At 35.5% G+C, this 20,412-nt stretch overlaps 1 protein-coding gene and 1 long non-coding RNA gene across 10 annotated transcripts in view; both read left to right on the top strand.

The window, feature by feature from the left end:
• LOC128885897 (glutamate-gated chloride channel) overlaps positions 1–20,412 on the top strand; it is a 47,596-nt gene that overhangs the window by 8,915 nt on the left and 18,269 nt on the right. For 3 of the 9 annotated variants that reach the window (XM_054140234.1, XM_054140239.1, XM_054140237.1), the window contains exon 4: positions 3,129–3,196. In XM_054140234.1, the coding sequence (XP_053996209.1) occupies positions 3,129–3,196 (68 nt within the window). Of the gene's footprint in view, positions 1–3,128; positions 3,197–8,283; positions 8,352–15,983; positions 16,052–20,412 lie in introns of those variants that run through there. The other 6 variants (XM_054140235.1, XM_054140241.1, XM_054140236.1 and 3 more) reach the window with 4 other exon arrangements.
• LOC128885908 (uncharacterized) lies at positions 11,137–14,431 on the top strand. The gene is made up of 2 exons (XR_008459692.1): positions 11,137–13,058; positions 13,442–14,431. It is a non-coding gene; the product is annotated as an uncharacterized LOC128885908 (long non-coding RNA).

Raw genomic sequence — 20,412 nt, 5'->3', positions numbered from 1 at the left:
TTTCAATTCCTTTTTATTCGACAACTAAGGTTTCAGGTATCGCTATGAAACTCTCTTCGATGCGTTTTGATATCGACCGATCGATCGCTTCTTTTCCAATTGAATCTGTTCAATGCCCGCGTTTCTTCTTTTATAAATATGTATTAATTTCTTCGACGCAGGTATCTATGTACTCTTGTCGTCATAAATATATTAATAATGATATTGATGATTAATAACGATCGACGTAAGGGAAGATTGCTACTGGTTACTTTTGCTAATTCCAAGTTTCACTTGGAAACTGGTTCTTGGAACTGCACTTGGAAAGTGTACTTGGTGTACTTTCCATCTGATACACCTGCCTAATACTCTCGCTGTACGAAGAAAATTACACAATGCCATCGAACGCCACCGAAAATTAGACCGCGAATTTCTATTGTTCGATAGGTCAGAAAAAAATACGTATCATCGATAATTACAGCCGACTTTGTGGCGCCTGGAGCTTGACGTTGGACTCATTACACGAAATTTCTAACGTTTTCAGTTCAGACACACCGCTGCTATGTTGTGTTTTCTCTTAATTATCGGAGAACGAGCTCGAATATTTCATTCGGGACATTCTAATTTCTAGCAACATCAAAGACATGTTTTCTAATTAAAAAAAAAAAACCAAGTGGCAGTTTGATGGAAAACCGTCTACAATTTTTAGCCACAATCTAAACGATCGATATCGAGTTCTACAGTATTGGACATAAATAGTGGTACGCACCTTTGGGCTCTCCTATTTTCGATGATTTTTTGAAAAAAATTATAAGTCGAATATTCGGGATGAAACTGTTTTTGCAGGAGTCTATATGTAAACACTCGATTCTTGAGAATAAGACTCGTATATAAAAACTGTATTCTACATTTCTTATTTATCGTCACATGGAGAATTTACTTTTACAATTGTTTACAATTGTTTACATCAGTTTACCTATAGAGACATTAAGACATTATAGAGACGAAGATAATTTGACATTAGGGTCAACAAAAATTATTTTCCAATTTTTCTTCCTTGTAACGTATTAAGTAATTTTGTATTTCTCATTTTACATAGTTAGATAAAATAATGGGAAAAATTGAAATTCCAGCCTTTCTACGTCATTATTGAAAACGAGGCATTATATGAGACAAAGCAATTTAGGATATTCTTCAGTTTTACAGCGTTGCCAACAGTTTCACTGACAATTTTCACTGACAGTTAAGTTTCGTGCATAATGGCAAATTTTGTATAACATATTAAATATTGCTAAAATTACATAGGGTGGTTCGGAAAATATTTTATAATGTTAATTCACGGAGTAATTCAATTGCAATTCTGCAAAACTCTGCAATACGTGTTCCTGAAGTTTGTCACCAACTTCCTCGAACCAATCTTGCGTGTTTGTCTGTATATATACATATATCTATATCTATATATATTTTGCAAATATATCTTCCTTAATGCGAAAACCTAGAGATCCTCTCTCTAATCAGAGTAACAAAATAACGTTAATGCTAGATCGGGTTCCGCCATTTTTCGGCTAATTTCACGTAATTGAATTTGAAAAGTATAGAGTGCTGCAATGTTTGTACGCTGAATCTTGGGTCATTTTTTGGCGACTAAATATTGTTCAACTTCACTTTCTAAATGTTTGTTCCGTATCTATCTGTATCTACAATTGAATATGTTATTCTAAACGATTTTCCGATAAATGTTTCGAAAAAGAAATAATTCGTAAAAACCATTCTTGATGAAAACTGAGACTTTATTTCGTGACGTCAGACATAACGCAACATTTCGTAGCCTTTTACCAATATACAACGTCAAATGTACAGGTAAGGCATATTTACACCGTAAACACTTGCGTAGTGTGATTATATTTATTACTAAGTAGAAAAATGACAGCGACCAATCAGAATGGGGCAACGTTATTTCATGACTATGATTAGATGGTCTCTATAAAAACCTATTTCTACGCCTGATCTATGTGTCACGTACTACTACGATCGATGACAAATCGTCACAGCACTTTACCTTTAGCTTCCGAATTTGCATTTAAACGTTCCGCTTCTGTGGTAGACGTACTGTGCGTTACGGAATTATTCGCTCAGTCGAAAATATAAAAGAAACGAACGAAATAATTAGTCAACAAAGTGTATTTCAGCATTCTATTATTTGAAAAGAGATGGTTCAGAGTTGAATATAACAGAATCGTGCAAAAGATTTGAAAGATTTTTCTTTACGATTTCAGAAAAACGAGTTATAATAATTTTGTCGATGTTTCCATGCGACGAAGTTATTTGCTCACATTGTATAAACTAGTGTCTAACGAAATTAACGTTATGTAATGTAGTGTACAATTTTTGAAAGTTTTTTTGGCGTCGATTCTATTATTGTTTTTAAGTAATTACTGTCTACTTTTTGCAACTCAGTTTTGTTTGTAATAGAATGTTTACATATTTTAATGTCATTCAATATCGAAACATTTAAGAATGTATCGCAGATATTTTCACGTAAAAACGTGTAAAGAGGTGTTATAACTCGTTTCTCTGTGATTATAAGCAAGAATTTTACAAATTTTCTGCACACTTTTTATTATATTGGTCTGTAAGTTATGTAGTTCTAAATAAAAGAATATTAAAATTCTCTTTGTTGACCGATTACTTTATTTGTTTTTCTTACATTTTCGATCGAGCGAATAATTTTCTGACTCCCTGTACATCGTGTATTTTTTTCACTTCTCGGTATGTGTGTAACCACTGTCCGTTTGTCAAATGCCCGTAATGTACCTCTCGTTAACAATTGGCCATTCGTTAGCAATCCACGGTTCAGGTCGGTCTTCCAGTCGTCTACGTCACCCGACGACTCGTGATTACGAGACGCTTCGAACGAAACGCAACGATTTTTGGTTTACGAACCGTTGATTTTTTTGTTCCCCGCACCTTGTCTGTTCCCGAACAATCCCCAAAAACGGCTGCTCAAAAAAAAAAAAAAAAAAAAAAAAAAACAAAACAAAACAAAATAGAAACATTGAAGGAAATTGTGTAAAACGAAAGAAACAAATGATATCCAGTAGAGTATTGTAAGTCTGACTAAAAGGGGGCTCTATTGTTTTTGCCCTTAGATGGGCCGGCCATTGTCCGGGTAAACCTGTTTGTGCGAAGCATTGCGACAATTAGTGACATCAAGATGGTAAGTATACGTAAGCCAGTCCAATAATCTTTAACGCGGTGCAATGCCATTTCTCTCTTGGCGGGTACTTTTTCCTTATTTTTCTGTTGCTTGCAAGATAACGTAGGCGCAAGTAGGTATTAGAGCCTCGTTAAGAAACCAAAAAAAGATACAAAAGGAAAAAACCAAAAGCCGAAAACCAAAAGAAACGATGGCCACAGCACCAACGAGAACGGCAACAACAGCAATGGCAGCAGGCTAGCATTGTGTCCCTTTCTCCGTTTACATTTTTCTTGTATATCAACACCATCTGTCCCGTCGGTGGTATCAGATCCAATTGGTAGTTTCGCACAGACAACACGGCCCGACAGAGGATCGTATACAGGGTGTCCCAGAATTAGTGTAAGAACCAGAAATTGGAGGTTGCTGAGACGATTCTAAAGCAGAATTTCCTTTGCAAAAATGTCGGATGGTGCTCCGTTTTTGAATTATTAACGAAAAACCGTCGACCAATCACAGGGCTCGATTAACGCGCACTCAGCCGCGAGAGGCTGGCTCGAGTTAAGACGCAGCCAGCGCGCGCACCTCAGGCGGTGTGATTGGTCGACGGTTTTTCGTTAATAATTCAAAAACGGAGCACCATCCGACATTTTTGCAAAGGAAATTGTGCTTCAGTATCGTCTCAGCTACCTCCCATTTCCGGTTCTTACACTAACTCTGGGACAGCCTGTTGCTGCGACATCCAGAAATGTTGAAATTTCTAAAAATCCTTTAAGACACGATTGAGTATCGCTAGAGGTTGCAACGTGCTCAAATTTATTCGAAATCTGAGACGCTGCTCCACTTAGTGTCCGATTTTCCGTGAAACGACTCGATATGGATATCGTCGGTACCAACATGAAATTACCGAAGAAAACGTGAAGCTAACGTACGAGATTGTTGTCATCAGTCTCAGGTTAGAGTCATCCGAACCGAGTTCTGACACAATTAATCGCAAGACGCCTGTTCGATGCTTTCGTGCATGTTGGAATGGATTCCTTTCCGACTTGCTTTAATTGCATCGGAAGTAACGATTATTCGATATGACTCTAGCCCTCGTGTATCCTTTGTGCGGAAACGAATCCTTTGATCTGGGAACACCGTGTTGCGCAATACTCACCATAGACCCCTTTGTAGGCTCTGTTGAAGTCTGTATGTCTCCCCCCCCCCACTCACCCACCCACCCACCCACCCACCACACCACCCCTCACCCCCATCGAATCGTCTACTTTGTTGATCCTGTTTGTCACGTTACCCCGAGACATGCAGTTATTTGTTTCATCTATGTATACATAACTCCTTAATCTCTATACTAAACTCACACAAATAAACTAGCATTCTAGCATAGATACAGGCATGTGGCATTATAGCTTCTATGTTCACATATGTATATACACGTTTTATATACCGCTACATAGAGGAACACAGACGTTGCAGCGGGACGAAGGAAACGAAGGAAAAAGCGAGACAAAGAGAGGGAGAGGGATTGGGGTATGAATAAAAAAAAAAAAAAAAAAAAAAAACAGAAAAAAAAAGGAAAAGGAAAACGAAATTTGAGAACAGACAATTATTTGGCGGTTGGTTTCACAGATTTCGTTCGATTTACTTAGCGATTTGGTAGAGTTTCTCGTAACGCTTGATAATTGGTACGCCTCGCTCGCGTCGAACACGTAGAAAATGAAGTTTTCGTGCCACCCCCCACCCCCCACCCCCCGTGCGCTATGAACGCATATATGCGTTTCTCGATCATTTCGATTTCCGGCTTGAGATACAATTATCAGTGTTTGACATATTTTTTTTTTTTGCTACACTTATTAAGATCAAATATGTAGACTCACTGATTTTCAAGTTAAGATATGTTTTAACTCTTCGACAAGAGTACTGAACGCTCGAAGGGTTAACTTGTTATATCCTATGAATTCAAGGTGTAAGGTGACACGAGTGGACTCGGTCATTTTATAACCAAACCAGAAGTCCGTGTGCAGTTTCGTATACTTTTTTTTTTTTTGTGCAACAATGGGGTGGTTCGCGTTCAGTCTCGATCAGTGTTGCCTTTTGAAGGAGGCCACTCAAGTAAAACGCTGAAAATAGGGCTTTATTTATGAACTTATTATTTGCATATATTTACGAAGAATATAATATGCAAGATACATACGTCATACGTTTAATATATACAAAATAATAATGATAATAATAATAATAATAAAACATTACCACTGTTTTAGTACATACAATAACATATGTCAATGACAATAACGGTGGCTAATAATGACAACTGCGTATTTCTACGTAAAACACATATCGTATTATTATTTTACGCTTTGTGTTCCGACCATAAAATTATTTTAAACCCAGAATACTGTCGTTAGCATATTTGTTACGTAATTAATGAACGGCCCCTGATACTTTCCAAGGTATGGACGGTTTTCGGGGTTATACTTAGATAATTTCTCATTACATCACCGCGATTTTCATATCTGTCGGGGAAAGAAACGCGTAGAATTTTCGTCTCAGTTGTGTATCTCTATTCTATGTAGAAACCCATACGTTTGGTAGGGCCGATTAACTAAACCAGGTGCTTTTGAAAGATGGCTTAAAACTTGCAGGACGTTTGTAGCGCTTACTAAAACAAATAATTCGTGAGCCAACACTGGCGCTTACGATCAGATTTATCGTTTCAAAGTAAACAGCAATTTTACATATTAGAGGATGATCAAAGTGATATAAAAATCACTTTCTATTCTTTCAACTTGTTACAAAAGATATTCTAAATGGCATCAAATTTTATATCCTTTTAAAGATTCTTGCAATTATTTTAACCGTTTCTGTTATATTTACAATCTGTTATATTTACAATTTTTCACTATTTTAATGTTTGTTGAAATCAAATAATTCATTCACCTTTAGTTGAGCTTACACTCAATTGTATAAAATAATCAACACGTTTATGCATTTAAAACGCGTTCGTACAACGTTGTTTTATTTCGTTTACTGGAAAGTTTATGACGCCAATAATATTGATGCGTGTACCTTCTACTCGTACCTTCATCGAGTATGGTTGATATGCAACGATGTCAACGGGAGCAACGTGTCCGACGTCTTGTCCTGGTTCATGTAGGGCGGAATGTTACCCAGACACTCTGTATGGCTCAGGACGATACGCCTGGCTTGTTCGGACTACGACAAATAAATAATTAAACGAAATTTTACTAAAACGTAACAGCTTCAACATCGAGAACTATTCAAGAGTTCTGTAATAAATAAATCACAATGTTTATTTTCTTTTGCTCTTGAAATTCGAACGATACGCGATATAAATACTAATTTCTGTAATCTTTGTTACGGTTGTATTCGCTTTGTAATTTATAATTATATTTTAATCGTTTTAATAGGTTGATGTTATCTGAACGCCTTTATTTTACTTCGTTTTATTTTGTTTAATTGGGATTTATCATAAATGAACGATAAATATATGAAAATTAATATTGCAATAAACGAAAATTGATTAAGTGTTTTAAAATCAAAAATAATATTCACGTAATTCCGTTGACTCTTACATACAAATTCTTTCTTTCCGTAATTATTTCTATCATTCTTCGCAGTTTATTCCAATTATTCACTTTTATTTTAATCGAAACATTGTACACAAATATATCTCCTTACTTTTTTTTTCCTTTAATTCATCCGAGTGAATTTATTACTTGAATAAATTTTTTTTGAGTGCATATTCAAACCGCTCAAGTTGTTCGAAATCTTTTGAATATAGAATATAGAGGTCTATACATAGCGAAGTAAATTGTACAAAATACTTCGAATTTTTCGAAGAGACAGAATTTCTCTACGTAGTCATCAGAAACATACATTTAACGTATTCGTACTTATCTGTTAGCGTGACTCGAAGGAACTAGTCGGAGTGAATTATTCAAAGGTAAATAACGATATCATCATTAAAAAAATGTTAAATGTCGCGTGAAATATTCACATTCCGACGCTTTAAAAATTTACGCAATTCTGAGAAAAACTCGGAAAAATTTCAATTATAGAGAAAATGCAAGTGCACTCTACGAATGCGTCGCTGCATTAACGGAAAACGATGTACGAAGTTAAAGCTTTTTATACTATTCAATTTTTTTCCTTCGACAGTTTCTACTATCAAACGGAAAATACCAGAGGTCGAAGAGTCGTAGCATGTTTTCAATAGGTCCTGTTTAAACGGTTTAAATGGAATGATTTTTCTTAAAAAAAGCTCTCACGAGGTTTCAAGATCTAAGAAACATATGACTAAAAGTTGTTGAAAATATAAACTATAGTTTGAATAGGGTTTTTCAAATATTCACGTGTAACAGGAATAAACATTTCATCTATCGATATGAAAGAAGTTCTCAGTTTGATCACTTTTATTATTCGATATCATAAAATAAAATTTGTATGTATACACTACAGATATAGTGAAATAGTTTTATTTATAATATAATATAATGAAACAGTAAAATTTACAAGTAAGCAATTAGGTATGTGTACATATTTACTCTTTTCACTTATCGGCGAAAGAGAACCGGATAACCTCAAGGTAAAAACATCCATCGAAGATGAGTGGAATATTCGAAGCGACGCTGTCGTTTGAGAATCGAAATTCGAATTTAACCGTTCCTTTCGATCCCTGAAAGATTCAGCTCGGTCTGAATTGCGCGGATCATCCTGTATCTTTATTTTTGAGCGCGCGCGCTCGTCAAAGATTTCGTTCTCTGAATCATTTGATCGTTTCTTATTAGTTTCCAGCCACGAATTCTTCGAAGAACATCGACGCATCGCAAGAGAAACGAAATGGTCGCCACGAATTCGAGCTTTATTATAAAGGAACGAGTAGCGATTTGAACCGGATGTACGATTTCTATTCGGTTCGTCAGAACCTATTAATTGTACTAAAAGAAAAGTTTTGTCCCTATTGTCCAGTTATCAGAAGTATAACTCGAGAAGCGTTTCTTTCTTTTTCCATTACACACACCTCTCGATACGTCTCATGTTACTCAACGATTGATTAATTTTATTTATTCTGTTTGCTATGTTAGATGGGCCCGCGATTGTCCGCGTCAACATATTTGTTCGAAGTATCTCAAAAATAGATGACGTTACTATGGTAAGTTAAAAATATAATGCCCCGAAATCACAGACACACGCCTACACATACTGAGTGTTCGTTACCGTACAATCTGTATGTATTATAAATACAGAGTAATCTTTTAGAGCAGAAAATGCGATCGGTTAGCTATAGTCTCCCCGAAGCAGAGAATAAAGAAACAAGAAAAGTAACGTACTAACAAGATTGAAAATCGTTATGCAACGCGGGTGTTACACAAAAATGTTCACGCGATTATCAAAAGTAGAGTTCCTTCGAACGAGCACCGCGTAGATTCTTTCTTTTAGAGAGATATATCTATCGTCGATCTTTCGTGCGATTGGCGCGTTCACTTTTTCGAACGACGTTGCAAACTGTTCCATCGGTTTTAGAGTTAGAAATTGTCCACGAATCGGTACATATTGTACTTTTCGCTTGACAAAGCACTCTAAAAGAAATGGAAAGGAAGGAAATATTTTGAAAAAAATCGCCGGAGCATTCTGTACGAACTCGAATAGTATGTGAATAGACATTGAACGTTTAGTTCTAGTAAACAGCAAATAAGTGATCGAATAGTATCCAAAGAATCGTATCTAGACGTGCAATGGATATCATATACTATGTGGTTGTATGATAATACATACACATTAACCAATGTATTATATATACACACACTCATGTTTATTGTTAATTCGCTACTATAGTATTCTATAATGCTGTTCTTTGTCTCACGATATATACAGAAGAACACACACGTACAAATTTTCTCTTTATCTCTTTGTGTTGTTTTTTCCCTTTTGTAACAGGCTCTCGTGCGTATTTAAGGCCCACTATCGTAACTTTTTTAATTACATTCCTACCGTATGTTATATTCAGCAAGCATATGTTTTGTATGCCTAAGAAGAAACTTTGGATGTTACGAACAGCACCACGTTTTTGCTTCGTTTTGAGAAAAAACATAAATGACAGAATTATTCGTTCGACATGAATCTAAGAAAGTCTGTATGACTATAATTGTTCCAGAAATACAGTGTAGTTTGCGTGTTAAACTTTGATCTTGATTTGAAACCCCAATTCATGTTTAATTGGCTTCGATTCGAAACTAAATTTTCTCTACAAAATCAGAGATATGAAAAATTTTATTCGAAGGATAGCAGGAAATTCTTCATGAAATTCAGAATAGGGCGAATAGAATGAAAATTAACGCACAGAGATATGTAAAATCAAGTAACAGATATATCTATGTTCTTGTTAACAAAATCTTGATAAGTCGCTAATAAAACGTGGGGGTATTTTACTCAAAAGTTGTCAATTTTCAGGAATTCTTTTCGATATTTTTCTTTGCATCCATGAGGAATTCTCTTACGCGATCACGCATATATCTTGATTCATATTTTACGAATATACACGATTTATTTCGATTGATAATAATCAACATCGAACGTAATGCGAGTGATCTTGTACAGTCCTTATTGAAAAATAGTATTTTCCATTTGAAATACGGTAACAAAGAGATAAAAATTTGTATGTTGCGCGAAAATTGTTGTTTCGTCATCTGCTATAAGTTTTTTACCCAGCACTTGAAAAAAAGAACATATTGCTCTAAAATGACACACCCGAGTGTATATGTAAGATAAATACATGTAATAATATGTTGAAAATTCAAGTAAAAATACGAGGGCTAAAGTGCTGCTTTCGATCTAACCTCGAGTCCGTTTGTAAGCTGAAATTACTGTAAGCGCTTGGTACTGCATCGAAACGAATCACAGAACGTCGTGCTGGCCGTAATCGTAAAACCACATCACATATTGTCGCCTCACGCTATTGTGTCGTAGTTGATTTAATGGAATTTTCTCGTTTTTTATCATACTTTTACTACATTTACATGTGAACCATTAAGGTGATCAAAGGTTTTTCGCCTCGTGGCTGAACGCAACCACACGTACCAAGGTACTCGCACACTATATTACAAATTCTTGTTCGTTTCTATCCTCTTTATCGTTTACTGCACACAGAGACCAACACACACACACACACACACACACACACCTACCTCCGCACATGAAACACGCAAACGCACACTCAAATGTATTATACAGACTCGGCCGCTAACTTATTCTTTAATCCCTTATTGCATAATCAATTATGTGCGGTATGTCTCTTCCGTGCTGCTATATATATTACACATACATGTATCCAGTCTATGTCAGTATCGCAAAGAGTGTCATCTATTATACAGGGTGGCCCACGTAACTCTTAACAGCTCAATATCTCGGAAACTATACCATCGATTTTAAAGTTCTTGGTCATAAATTGCATGGATCTAAAGGGCCTTTCTAACTACGTAAACGTGAAGTGGCTCCCCCTTCCCCTTTACGGGGGGCGGGGCGAGGGTACCTTTATAATTTTAAATGGAACCCCCTATAAAACGTTACATATTTAGATTATACAGGAAAGAGCAAGTGAATTTTGTTTGAAACATTTTTTTGTTGCACAGATGAATGCACAGATTTTTTCGAAGAACGAACAATACACTCCATGTTTAGCTCTTTGCGGTTTGTATTATCGTCAGCGTTTCGTTCCAGCTGCTCCGCACGCACTTAGCCATTTTCACCTATACAGCTTACCGATATTTTCATACCATGGTATTTAACAAAATGTTTATAATAATATGTATATATATATATATATATATATATATATATATGCAGGAAAAAGTAATTCAACCGGTAACCAGCGCCAATCCAGATAAAATTGATCTCTCGATGAAACGCTATTTTTCCCCTTGATAAAACGTAATGGTTATCCCAGCAAACAGATTTTTTGTTATCGTTCAAGATTTGAGTCAATATTTGTCCATGAACTTGTTAGCTTAAACTCCGTTGCCGAGAGGAATAACAAAAATATTTATTACGAAAATGTTTTAAATCTATAAACACGAATGTATTTATATTTCTGCAATAACGTTGTAGATATTTTTACGAATTTTAGGCTGCCAGCCAAAGTGTTAATGGATTTTTCGGCGCTGGTCACCCATCCCGATCGTGTGTTATCGGGTAAAATTCGTCACCTATCTCTTTCATAGCTAGTATATTTTTTATTGTCGTTTGTAGATATTTCAATCATTGTACAATCATTGTAATTTCTTTTTCTTCGTACCTGAAAAAATTGTTTGCTCGCTAACGCTCTTACTATAACATACCTTTATATTTATTGCACAATGTCTCGTAGGTATTACCGTACATCTTAATAGCTTTACTTTGATCAATTTAGGTTGATACATTTTTCTAAATCTTTCTTTACGTTCGCTTGAGGATCACTCTTTTCGATATATTTGTTTACGTTATGAAGTATATTTACGATTAAATTTATTAAATAAGGAACAAAACTAATCTCCAGCTCACCTGTCGATCGTAACGACGAACAAAATTGAATAGAACAGTAACGAAAGTCATCGCAAGTGCAAAGACATTTATTGATGTCATTCAGACCATAATTTTTCTTATGGAACTTTCACGAAAAAGTTTCATACTTTAGCAAACCCAAATTACTGACATATCGATCAAGTCCGTTGCAATGACAGAAGATCGAATTTTTACGAAAATTTCAAAGACAATACGAAAGATTTGGAATGAATCGATTATACTCGGTAATAAATTGCAAGTAATTAGATTAAACTAAATAATTTTTAAAGGTTTTCACAAAAAAGATTCCTTTTCGTAACGTTCAACAACTACAGCATACCATATAGTCTTCATGCTTTAATTTCGGAAAGTAATCGTCACTCCCCCTTGGTTTTCTACCGACATCACCAATTTTTTATACATACTTTGTTTACAGCAGAAGTTGCGTTAAATTTTTGTAATTACTCCTCGCTCTGATACTCGCGCGAATACACACTGTTTATCCATGGTATATCGTAACTTACTTCTGCGATGGATTAGGGACACGAAAACAATGGAAAAGTTTATATAAACTTGTGCCCTGTTCGACCTTGTTTCCTTACGGAAAGTTTATATAACGAAAATAGAAAACATAATGCTTTCCAATCCATCGATAGAATCCTGTTAATTAACGAACATTGTTGCCAATGTCACGCAGTCGAATAACCACAATTAGAATCCATAATTATCGAGTTAATAAACTATTGAATTAAAGATGCACAACCATACGTTATCTCGAAAATTATTCATTAATATTTGGTTCAAAACTTGCGGATAAATCACGTTTCTGTTAAATCACGTTAAAAACAATACACACAGTGGACCACTTAAAACAGAACATGTGAATATCTTCCTTGGATTTGGAGACACTAAATTAAAATGCTTTCAACAAAATTTAAATTGTGCACGTGTCACCCAATTTCTCAATTTTACAAATACTCTAGCTGCTCCCCATCTTCCAAGTTGGACAACATCTAAAATAAAACAGAACATAACAACTAAAATAAACCATGTATAATCGCTAACAAAGTTTGCTAAACTATTGTACTGCCAGAGAGGACATCGAAATGCTAAAGGTTAAAAGCTTTGATCACACTTCATCGCCGATTGGGACGTAAACATTTTATATCTCGAAATAAAGAGAAATGGACTTGTATTACTTCCCCGACGAACGGCTATATTGCCTGGATACTCAACTGAAATTAAACATCATTCAATATTGTTTGAAATTGGTCGTTGACCTGTTAATTTTCCATCAAGGAAAATAGGCTCCATTACATTATTGGTAATTGTTTCTGTGCGCGTATCTCTATCGGATTGTTCTATAATTTATTTATCAGTACGAACGTTCTGCAAGCATTTCACTCCACTGCAGGTTTACCTTGAATTCAGGTTTTATATTCAACGAGTAAAACGTTTTATGAACGAAAACAAATAAAAACATCGTAGTTGCGAATCAATGAAATTGATTCTAATCAAAAGTTCTTCGTTGAATAGGAAAAATGAAACGGGCTTTTTACTTTGTTCAGAAATGTTATATTCAACGAGTAAAACATTTTATCGAGTCTAATTATTAAAAAGAGAGTAATATTAATATTACTTTCTAATTAATTCAATTAATAATATTATGCTTACAAATTTTAAGCGGAGAAATTGTCTCTTTTTTAGGGTAAGGTCGCATTCCAGGAAGTTTAGAATCCATTGGTTCAGAGTATTTGAGTTTTCTTTCCTTTTCATTCCATTTTCGACAACCGTCGTTTTGGTTGGATGTACTTGGGGTCGAAAACTCCATCTCGCGGGTTTACGAGAGCAATGAAATTCACGTTGCACGGTCCGAGGAGTTTCAACGATTAATTAGCACTCGCATCGCTCACAAAGAGTAACGAAGCGCAGATTTGATTCCGCCGAAAATCAGACGATATCAGTTCTCGATTACTCGATGGATCAATAATTATTTATAACTGAACAAAATTTTAGATCGACAAATTATTTCAATTATACTGTTTAGTACCAAAGTAAGGGAGACTACTGTATCAAAAAGGTCATTTCTCATTCTAACGCAATAATTGATTTTTCGTCGAAGCGCCTCTACGGAATAAAGATTAGTTTTATACGCTACGCGGCAACTGTTTGACCTTTAAATGTCATTACAAATACCGTAAAATGTAATACATATTTCGTCGGTCACGTTATACATTTATACACATACCTGTCTCTGAAATGGTGATACGCTGAATTTGGCATTGCATTTATACGAATTTCTACAATATTGTCCCCATTATAAGGGTATATAAGCTGCGCTAAGTAATTGACCTCAGGATAAAAACTCAGTCGTGATTATACTTCAGATTTTTATGTACTTATAGGAAATTTGAATGCGCAAGAAACTACCAAAGTACCAATTATTAAAGGAAAATAAAAAGCGTGAAATATGAAAAATATATTTGTATCAACTGAATTTTGTCTACACTGTTTGAAATGACACTTGTTTAAAATAAATACCATTATTCTATATTCTATTCTATTCTAAACTACGATTGAATTAAAAAAAAAAAAAAAGTTAATTTAACAAAAAGGCTAAATTACAACGTTTTTTTTCCATAATGGACGGGTGACTACTTAATTTGATCCCTAACTGTAGGTTTTGAGATAGGCCAACATTAATAAAGTTTTTATTTCCGTTCGTGTGCTTTTAATAAATCAAAATACAATTCGGTACTCGCTAATGGTATCGGTAATATTTCTAAACTATTGAAAAATGATGTTTCATTTGATCCGCTGATAATCGGTACCTCTTCACTTACTACAGTTATGTGTAAAATAATTGCTATCCGTAAAAGTGTATGTGCATTAGCATGTCATTTTACAGCAATATTTTCAATATTTTTTAAGAAGTTAGCTGCAATGCTAACGAAGTGTGCAGCGGAGTAATCTTATCCAAAGGATACGGCTTACATCCGGAAGCTTCGGTTAGTTGTCAGAAATTCCAAAGGGTGATAAAACGTAAAAAAAAATGGATACCGAATGAAAATATCTTTTCCGACAACTGTTGCCGAACACTCTGTACATCTACCACAACCTACGGTCACCACCACAAGTTACTCCTCATTTCCAACTTCACTCGTTGCTTGTTTTCAGAGAAGCGTAATCGTCGCAAATGGGTTTATCGTATAAGCAAAAAAAAACCCGTTTTCGCGGGATCGGCGAACCAGCGAAGCGTGCGAGACCAGCCCAGTGACACTTTTCTTATACATTCGCTCAGAAGAATTCAACCCCCCATATCACGATCCCAAGCCTCTCGCCCTCTTCGTTCATAGTTCCTCCATACTAGTCGAAAAACCAGTCACGATTTTACTTACGTCATTTTCAAGTGAAAATAACCCTCTTTTTATGAAAGTATTAAGTTGTCTCAAATGTTTATTTTATTTGATTAGTAAGTAGTACATACGCAATATTTTATGTTTCATGTCGAAGCAATGAACTGTACACGATCCATTTAACTTCATTACTGGTATAACATCAACTTCTAACAGATAAGGTTGTCTCTTTATAAGAAGACTGGCACACAAGACGATTGAGTGCGAGTCACGAAAGAAACTTTTGAGACACCCTAGCATAATAACTGACGATCACGAATACCGTCGTCTGACAGCCAGTCGTTAAAACGACGACGTATTTCGAAAAAAAAAAATGAAGTCACGACATTTTGAAATGGCTGATTTTTTGTATAGTGATGAATTGCATGTTAGCGAATAGGAAAAAAATATTACGAAACATACGAGACGTCAGACGCGCAAAATACTGTAACTTCGTGCACGTCCTTATGTTCCGCAATATTTTTTTCTTATTCGCTAACGTGCAATTAATCACCGTACCAAAAATCAGCCATTTGAACACAATTTCCGTTCTTTCTTCGAAATATGTCGTCGTTGTAACGACTGCCAGACGAAAGTTTCCGTGATCGTCAGTTATACTTTCGTAAAAAGAAAGCTTATTTTCACATGAAAATGACGCAAGTAAAATCGTCGCTGGCTCTCTGGCTGTACCGTGTATCCCGGTTTAACAGTGAAAGGAAAAATGATAAACAAACAAACAACACAGCAAAAAAAAAAAAAAAAGAACTACAAAAAATAAAACTATGCAAATCTCGGTACACGGTAACTGATTTAATTAATCGATTTGTTTTGTTCTGTTCCGGTCGACCTATTAGATCTCCCGACAATTGTGATGGTCAACATCTTTCTCCGATCGATCAGCAAAATAGATGATTATAAGATGGTGAGTGCAATATAAGTAATCATGAACAAGGCCTATATACGATCTGTATATCCACACATTGTGTATATCTATTAACGTCACGTGTATATGATGCCGTAAGACTTGCACTTGTTTGTACTTGTATTTGTATTACGTGTCTATATGTATGTACAGGGTGTCCGGCTTGACTCGAGCGCCTTGAATATATATTCCGTTGCTTTCGATGATACGAAGAAATGTTCGGAGGAGGAAATGGCGAATGTTGCGATTGGCAAATATTTTCCTTAAAATCATCTTTTCCGAAATTTTCAGATTGTCCATCTTTTCTTTTCCTTTTTTTTTTTTTTTTTGTTTTTTTTTTCAAATAGGATTACGCATGTTTGTCGCTGCGGTGTTGTTATCGACGTCAGGATTAGAATAATTAAATGTGGCGATATGACCTTTGAATGACCTTGAACGTGGAAAATCTAGGATCATGCGAACACAAGTGTACGTAATCGTGATAGGTGAGAGAAAATTCTCGAAATGGTGATTGCTAATGCCTGTTCGCGATAAATATGATACGCCAGCAGTTGTATATCTTCTAATTAAATTAACTAATCGCAATTACGTGTACAATTTACGAGGTTTAATCGCATTCACATTTCAATCACATTACAATTAGGTTGCTATCGAATTACGTCATTTAAACTTGACAATTAGCTCGATTGCTGATTACCGTAATCATGTATGTAATTGAATTACAACGTGGTTGAAATGCAACACAATTGAAATGCAGCTCTATATTAAAAATACATAAATAATAACATATTCGTCGTCGATAATTGCATTTTTATATTTGAATTCTACGCGTAAAATTTGATATTCGAATAATTAATATGAGAGACTTTAATGCAGTGGTAGTGTAGTTATACAGGGTGTCCTAAAAGTCGGGGAGGAGCCGGAAATGAGGGGTAGCTGAGACGATTCTGAACAACAATTTCCTTTGCAAAAATGTCGGATGGGGCTTCGTTAAGGAGATATTAAGCGAAAACTCCGACATTTTTGCAAAGGAAATTGTTGTTCAGAATCGTCTCAGCTACCTCCCCCATTTCCGGCTCCTCCCCGACTTTTGGGACACCCTGTATACATACACCTATAGTAACGAAGGATGGTCTAATATTTACTTGGGTGTCCTTTATGTTTGGTGACATGACGTAAACATAGTCATGTTTGGGCATAGTAATAAATAAATATAAAATAAAATTTTTTATATAATCAATGCTGATCTTTTTCCACTTATCTTCGAAACGTTTTTTTTTAAATTCGTTTATCGATGTAATCGATGTTTGGATAATTCGTTCCATACGTGTTCAATAAGATTAAGTTTATAGTAGGACACCAAATTTTAGATATTGATCAAGATCATTCTTTGATTTTTAAAAAAATCGAGTTTTCACTTTAGAGAAAAACTTTCTGCACATTTTCCATAGGGTTCCATGAGGTCTTCAACGAACAAAACTTTCAATCCAAAATCGCCACTTTCGATAATTTTATATTTTGTAAAAATTCTTCATCCAACGACACGCAGTTTCCCATCGCAATAATAGAAATTCATTACAGGACACGTATCTATATTGCATAATATCTCGTATTTGGTAACAGATAGAACAAAATTGTTTAGACGAAAGTTGTACAGTATGAAAACGTCCAGGAAACTGCGAATATAGTTTGTATGCAGCGGGTAGTGGGTAGATTTACGGTGACGTAAGATTACGTCTGACGTTTTTTCGTGCCGTTGAAAGCAATGGAAAGTTTCGAGATGGGTCGTGCCAAAATGGGACACCCCGTGTATACGTACGCGAAACGCTTCGCGTGCATACGTCTAAATGTCTACATTCTCCATTACGCCGCGCTGAACAGTGGATGTGTGCTATCAAGTCGCACCTCGTTGATTTTCTCGATGTCGTTGACTGTCATGTTACTATTCTACATAATCGGCATATGTCTCTCTGTTATGTTACGTTGACTGTACGAACGTTCGATTGACTGTGCGTTGCAACCTCGTCTCTCTGTGCCTTGTTGGAATATCTTTGCCTAGAGAACGGGAAAGAAAAGAGGCGTGACGGATAATTAAACGGATGCAAACAGACTCGACCCGTGAATGCTTTCTTGTTCCAACATTCGTTTGATCATTCCTGCCAGGACCATGCCTGGGGCAGCGATGGAATACAAAGCCCGTAATCTATATCCTTTGCGATAAACGTATGCGTAAATATGGATGAACTCCGCAGCCTTGTGAAAAAGATGATCACCTCGATTATTTTCAGAAAAACCGAGTCGGTGAAATCGTTTTGGAACATTATAGAACTTAAAATGCTAGTTTTAAGTTACGAAGGACGAGGGATGTTCGGCAGCTTCGAAATTCCGATTCTTTGGACACCCTAAGAGAAGCTTTGAGCTCTTTTTATTATCAGCTACAGTAGTTTTTCAAAGTGAAAACACCAGTCGTACACGTTTACCGATTTATTAATTTATATCTTTAATTTAGAGCAAGTATAATCGTTATTGTTGAATTTGTGAACATTTATCATGGTCCTGGTGTCAGGATACGTGTGAAATCACGTCTCGTCAATGTACACGATCTCTCAATTTGCTCGATCTTTATCCATCTCGAAAATATCAAAAGAGTGGCTTGTAAACAAGTAAAGAACTCCTAAATTCACGCAATCAACGTTTATTACGTTATTTTACTCTTGTTTTACAAGTGTCGCAGTCGAATTAATTAAACGTTTCACACCTTGTGCTGGTGTATTAGTTTGTCAAACGAATATTTTTACTCCTCTCGTGTCTTCGAATTTATTATCCTGTCGCCACAGTCGATGTATATCCGTGATAAACGACATATGAACAGCTATATGAAATATAGCAAAATTTCTTCTTAGTTAATTCATTTTTGTGTAATACAAATACAAATACAAATACAAATACAAATACAATTTTTGAATTCAGATAATCCTGCATCGAGATATCATGTTCATCGCTTAGGCTTCTTTCATTTACAGCTGTTGATTGAGTGCCACCTATAAAATGTACTATTTCAGTAACATTAATTAAAAAAAATTGTGCTCTCTAACACTTTGTGATTAAATGTCAGACGCTTTTTTTACTTCGTGTCGTATATTTTTCTCGACAAAAAAAAAAAAAATCGTAAATATCACCTTTCTTTTCACAATTTCGATGATAGGGTTCCTTCAATGCAACTGTTTAGATTGTTTTGAAAGTTAAATCTTTTTCTATATTTTTCCCACAACTGATACGTGGATCAGATCTTTTTTTTTAAAAAAAAAAAAGAGCAAAGAGACGAATTTAACATTTAACATTATTCGACACTTATGTTGAGACTAGTAAACATCGATCCTCATCATTTTACGTAGACAAGCCTCTCTGTTGATAATTTCGATAACATCGTGCGATCTCGACGAACGAAATTCAACGTTTGCTGCCATAACATCGCAAACATGTGGTTGAGTCTGACGGCGATGATGTTAGAATCAACTTCATCGCGCATCCAACGCGTACCGTCGCGTCGGTGGTGTTCTTTTCAAAGGTGATTCGATCGTTTGCCCTCGCTTCTCTAACGTCGTATCGCAGAGCATGATGGAACGGTGACCTGTCGCGTGAACACCTTTTTCTCAACAGCGCGCAGTGGACAAAACTGCCGATCTAGGTGGACAAAAACTCAAAAACGGCCGCTGGGTGTCGGTATAATAGGACTTGGAGAAAACCAGACAACAAGGTGTCATTTGTTATATTTTCATTGGTATTTATTTCAATGGTAACCGTTGCTTGATAATAATCATTTTGAATCCCGAGTACAAGAAAGGTATGTTTCGTTTGCAAACGCGTATTATCTCAGTGGAGTGTTCTTTTGTAATTCTATAAAATGGAACCTACTTTCAGAAACAATGTAGAATATTTAATGCTATTTAAAAATCTTACTTACTCTTCGAACATGCAAATCGTTGTATTTCGGCTGAGAGAGAATATTTTGAATAAACAAAATGATTATGTCAAGATTTTCTAGCTAGTTCTGTTATTTTTAAAGCAATTCCGGTTATTTTTGGGACAGAGGGCTATAACAAACTATTCGAAAATTAGCTATCGACAAGTGCATAACATGCTCTGAATAGAAATGGTACCAAGACATAGAAGTGGCGCTATTGTAATCAAATACATCGCTTTTTTGTCAATATTCCATGTTAAACATGTTTTTATTGACTGAAAACTGGTCAATTTAATGAAAAATATGAATTTATAGGAAGCGCTAGCATAGGTTTTTGTGTAGTTATGCATTGAGCTGCACGGATTAATTTACAACGAGTTATATAGTTTATGCTGAA

The sequence above is a fragment of the Hylaeus anthracinus genome, unplaced genomic scaffold, assembly GCF_026225885.1.
Source record: "Hylaeus anthracinus isolate JK02 unplaced genomic scaffold, UHH_iyHylAnth1.0_haploid 11982, whole genome shotgun sequence".
NCBI classification, from domain to species: domain Eukaryota; kingdom Metazoa; phylum Arthropoda; class Insecta; order Hymenoptera; family Colletidae; genus Hylaeus; species Hylaeus anthracinus.
This window is presented reverse-complemented; position numbering and strand designations above follow the sequence as displayed.